The sequence below is a fragment of the Nelumbo nucifera genome, chromosome 3 (assembly GCF_055504915.1).
Source record: "Nelumbo nucifera cultivar China Antique chromosome 3, China Antique-T2T, whole genome shotgun sequence".
NCBI classification, from domain to species: Eukaryota; Viridiplantae; Streptophyta; class Magnoliopsida; order Proteales; family Nelumbonaceae; genus Nelumbo; species Nelumbo nucifera.
The window spans coordinates 101,171,477-101,176,708 of record NC_142651.1 but is presented as its reverse complement, the minus strand read 5'-3'; the positions used below and the strand labels follow the sequence as shown (position 1 = coordinate 101,176,708).

Below are 5,232 nucleotides of genomic sequence, written 5' to 3'. Positions count from 1 at the left end.
TTACTAACTGAGAAAAGGATAGTATTAAGCTTAGGTACATGAAAAACTAAAGACAAGGTAAGGGAGGATGAGGTCTTAGTGTTCCCCTTGCTTGAGAAAAGAGCAAAGAGAGGCATCAACAAGGGAAATTTTGCTTCGACCTGATAAAAGCTGATAGGTAGTGAACAAATGGGGCATGCTGGTCATATACAGAAGCACTAGAATCTATTATCCAAGGGATCCTATAATTACTTAAGATAGAACCATGATTCGTGGTGGCACAAATACCTAAATGGGCATATGCTAAAGAGGAGTTGTTTCCTAAAGAAGTAGGAGTTGTGATAGTAGACTCTTAGTGGTCAATGATTCGGTCATACCTCTCATACTCTGCTCTAGTAGTTGCAAGCTAATCCCCTATAGACTTCTCATCACCAGGCCCTTTTTCATTCTCAGAGGAGGTGGCTACATTAGAAATGCCACCTCTCACACTTCCATTCTTCTTATCATTATTACTCTTCTTGAATCTAGCAGGTAATAGCTATGGATGCAACTTCCAGCAAGTGTCCTTTGTGTGTTTTGGTTTCTTACAATAGTCACACACCACATCATTCTTTTCAGTAGTAGCCTTTGGTTTCATCCCAACATTGGCAAAGTGATCAACTAGAGCTTCCACAATCTGAACATGTCTCCTACTCTCCTCACTACTAACCAAGGCATAAGATTGAGATAGGGTCACCTCATCTTTTGCTAGGATATTCTACCTCACAATATCATATGTGAGATTGAGCCCAGTGAGGAACTCAAATACCCCATTCCGCTCTACCAACTTACTGTGAGTCTCACCATCTTTAGTGAATTGCCATACAACAGTTTCCATCAACTTAATCCCCTGTCTCAGATTATTCACCTCACTCTTGAGTTTATAAGCTCTAGTTACATTCAATTTCTGAGAATATGTCTTTGTAACACCGTCTCATATCTCCTTTGCAATATCCATCCACAAATAGTGCTGATTAACATGAACCTACAACTATGTAGTTTCCTACATCCACTTCTCATAAGTAGGGTCTTCCTCCTTAGGTTGCTTCTTACTCCTAGTTGTCTCTATAGACCCTACCCTAACCAAACTCAGAGTTCATAGGTTGCTTTGTCGCACCCCCAGAATGTTTCATTGGCTAAACTGAAACAAACAAAAATCAATACGTAGTGCTACTAGGCAAGAAACACTAGCCTAGAGTCAAAAAACCTTCTCTATGATCTTAATCTAGGATTTCATACAACCCTGCAACTTTGGGAAAAAGGGAGAAAAAGTGCTTCAGTTCAGTATTTCACAAACACCCACACTCATACTTGGGTGTAGCCTAAATGGTTGAGACAAACCACTCCTCGTAAGGCAGTACAGCTGTGTCAACATTGTCAGAATAAATTGCCCAAGTTTATTCACTAAGAACTTTTAGTTTGCATACCAATTATGAGTGTCTCAAAGCAAGTTAACTACTATCATAATTCTATAATACAGTTCAAGGGATAATTCACGGAAGCATAGTCAACAACACATGTAATTAAGAGATAAACTTTTATTCAAAATAAAATCAATGTACAATATCCATTGGATCTTAAGGGCATACATTGTCTAACAGACTGCTCTTCCTGAGAATTATAAGCATAAAGGACCTTGAAGGCTGGAGTTTGGGTTGCACCATAGCTTTACCCAAGTCATTGTCAAAAGAAGTCAATACACTATTCGAGGAAGATGCTCTTCCTTCCCCATGACATATTCCAATTATAGATATCTGAGCTAAAAATTTATATTAATCATTTTTCATTTGAACCCTGATGCTGCAATGCAGTGATCCACAATCTAGCATTGAAGTAGCTCTAATCAATACCGGTTGCAACTCTTGGCATTCCTTTACACCATAGTGCATCATTCAGGCAGTGGAGGAAGATGCTTTACACTGATTGATAACTTTACATCATTTTTGCACTTGTGGTATGGTGGGGTTTATGAGGAAACCATACTTTTTTCCTATAAGCATAATAATTGTAAAGAAGAAACGCAAGCACATAAAACTAATCTCAGAAGTCATGACAAGTCCACCCTCCCAAGACCACAGATAGCTGGGGGTACCTAGGAGGTAATGGGGCCTTTTAGTTCCACACTTAGGTCGTTTAACTTATCCATTTATTTTTTATTCTCTTTTTGTCGAATGAAAATATATACAAGTTATTGCATGATATATCACCAAAAATCCCTGCAATTGCAAGAGCCATCTTTGAAATGATGAAATCTATTTATGTCCCTGACGACGAAATCTCTCCCCACAATCTCGCTTATGAGTTTGAAGGCCTCATGACAGTCCCAACACATTCTCAAGTTCTTCATCACTCTAATAGTCATCCCTTTAGGAATGCTTAACAATCCAAAACCCAAAGCCAGCCTCTCACTATGGAGACCAACTATTGCCTCCTTGCCTTCCTCCTCCACATCAACAAACACCAATCCATTGCTACCCCCAACATAGCCTCTCTCCTTCATTCTCACCTCCAATTCACTCAATAACTTCACCACCTCACTCCCGCGAACGCATGATTGCACGTCTCCAGCATAGAAGACATACAATGCATTCTTTATCTCAACCCAACTACACCCTGGTTCCTTGTGGATTCCTTGTTGTTTCATTTCAGAACGGAGTCTATGAGCAGTATCCCATTTCCCAACTGATGCATATGTGTTCGACATAGTGACATAAGCAGCTGCTACTTGTTGGTTTGATTCAACTAACCTCTGACCTGCCTCGATAGCAAAATCCAACCTTCCATGATTCCTACTAGCCGACAGCAGTGTGCCCCACAATAGTGCTCTGTCATCAGGCTCTACTTGGATAGCCATTGCCAACTGGTAAGCCTCATCCAGACGGCCAGCGCGACCAAGCATATCAACAGTGCAGGTGTAATGTTTCGCTTCCGGTGTTATCCCATGCCTGGTGTACATGGAATTCAAGTATTCAAGTCCTACATCAACGAGACCTGAATGGCTGCAAGCATGTAATACCCCAATAAAGGTGACATCGTTAGGTCTAATTCCTCTCTCGAGCATCTCTTTGAAGAGTTCAATGGAAAATGTCCCAAGCCCATGTTTTGCAGCTCCTGCTATCATTGACGTATATGGTATCACGCCAGGGTTCTGGATCAGTCGGAAGACCTTGGTGGAATAATTTAAGGACCCGCATTTTGCATACATGTCAACAAGTGCAGTGGCAACAATATCATTTGAATTGTGGCCACCGCGAATTATAGCCGCATGGGTCACTTTCCCTGTGACTAATCTACCCAAGCTTGCACAAGCACTAACAACACTCGCCAACATGAAATGGTTCGGCGGGTCTGAATTTAATCGAACGAATTCCCTAAACAGCTCCAGTGCATCATGGCCTCGTGCATTCTGGGCATATGCCGCCATCATTGAAGTCCAAGAAACAATGTTGTGGTACACCATTGTATCAAACACCTGACGAGCTTCATCGACTTGGTTGGTTTTCCCATACATATCGATGAGGGATGCGCAAACAACAAGGTTTGATTGAAACCCAAGCATCTGGATGCGGGAATGGAGTTTCCTGCCTGTTTTAAGGTCAGCAAGGATCGAGCAAGCATTAACCGCAGTAGAAAAGGTGAAAGCATTGGGCCATGTAGAAGTTTCCCGCATTCTTTCGAAGAGCCAAAGAGCGACTTCGGGTTGGTTAGCGTCGATGTAACCAGCCATAAGAGAAGTCCAAGAGACAACGTTTGGTTCGGGCATTTTGCCGAAGAGTCGATGGGCATCGCCAGTTCTCTGAAATCGTACGTAAGCATTTATCAGATGATTGATGGTGAAGGTATCGTTCGAAAATCCAGATTTCAAAACGTTTGAGTGGATGGAGATTACAGAAACGAAATTGGTGGAATTTTGGAGTTGCTGCACTAACTGGGTTTGGGAATGGAAACCCGACCGTTGGTTCTGGAGGCAAAGATATGGACAGCCGACAAGGAGAAGACTTTGTCTCAGCAACATGGCATAGCTTTGCCGCATTTGCTAGCCCATTAGCCACACCGCATTACATGCTGCAACCAATATTGGGCGCAAGAAGATAACAGATACGGAAAATCGGCCCAGATATGCGAAAGAAAAGGGAGTCCTCGGTGAATGATCTGCCATCCACACTGGCCTGAATCTGACAGAGAGAATCAGCTACTAAAGTTCCTCATTCAACCATGCTTCCAAAGGATTACTCGGGTGACAAGCCACAAACCTTGAATCAGCTACTAAAGTTCCTCAGTCAACCATGCTTCCAAAGGATTACTCGGGTAACAAGCCACAAACCTTGAATCAGCTACTAAAGTTCCTCATTCAACCATGCTTCCAAAGGATTACTCGGGTGACAAGCCACAAACCTTGAATCGTGAATGTCAAACCGATTGAAATGGTGAATAGAATTAGGTCTTCTTCCTTAAGACAACGAACAGAGTTGGGTGTTTTGTTAGAGGAAGAGAAGATGGGGTTAAAGAGAAGAGTCAACAGACCTCGATTGATTTGGAGTCTGAACTTTCAAGTGCTGACATTTTAATTCCAACCTGGAGAAAAATGAACTTTTACTTCAAAACTGAATTTTAAAAATTCATAGGTTGTCGCAAGGTAGCATCCGAACTTCAGAAGTCAAAACATGTCTAGTCCAAAATCGTTAATATATGTTAAGTGGTATATGAAATGACACAAATATCCTTCGAATATCATCTAATTTTCTTTTAATTAGCCTGTTCTTTGTGTTCAACACCATAATCTCAGAGCTGGATTCCTGTTTAAAAAAAGTAAACCTGCTTTGCCCACGCTTCGTATTGTCCCGCCGGCGATCGTCGACAGAATTCCCCTGTTCCAAGAACATGAAGCCCGTCGCTCTTTCTCTTCGCCAGCCTTCAATTTCTAATGGGTTTTCCAATATCGATTAAGAGTCATGATTCTGCTGCTTCTTCTTTTCAGAATTTAGAGATGAAACCTTGTTTTAACCGTTGCCAGCCTGCATTCAGAGAGCCTCATCTGCTCATCGTGGAAGAAATCTTGTTTTAACCGTTGTTTTCCTTTATCTTTAAGATTTCGTAATTTTCAGAGCATTTGAGACTCTTCATGTTGATCTGGTTGACAATTAACTGTCTTTTTAAAAGGATAATTTTGGAATTTTGAAATAATAACTGACGGACTGCCAACAGCTAGTATTA

General features: G+C 41.4%; 1 protein-coding gene across 2 annotated transcripts; it reads right to left on the bottom strand.

The window, feature by feature from the left end:
• Positions 1–1,538: 1,538 nt before the first annotated feature.
• LOC104599024 (Tetratricopeptide repeat (TPR)-like superfamily protein) lies at positions 1,539–4,696 on the bottom strand. 2 transcript variants are annotated; one of them, XM_010261389.3, is made up of 2 exons: positions 3,908–4,696; positions 1,539–3,814 (listed from the first exon to the last, which is right to left on the bottom strand). In XM_010261389.3, exons 1-2 carry the CDS (start codon positions 4,049–4,051, stop codon positions 2,222–2,224), a joined length of 1,737 nt encoding a protein of 578 aa, XP_010259691.1. In that variant the 5' UTR covers positions 4,052–4,696; the 3' UTR covers positions 1,539–2,221. The 2 variants fall into 2 exon arrangements, with proteins under 2 accessions (XP_010259691.1, XP_088756203.1); XM_088900077.1 differs by having other exon boundaries at positions 1,539–4,695.
• Positions 4,697–5,232: the final 536 nt, after the last annotated feature.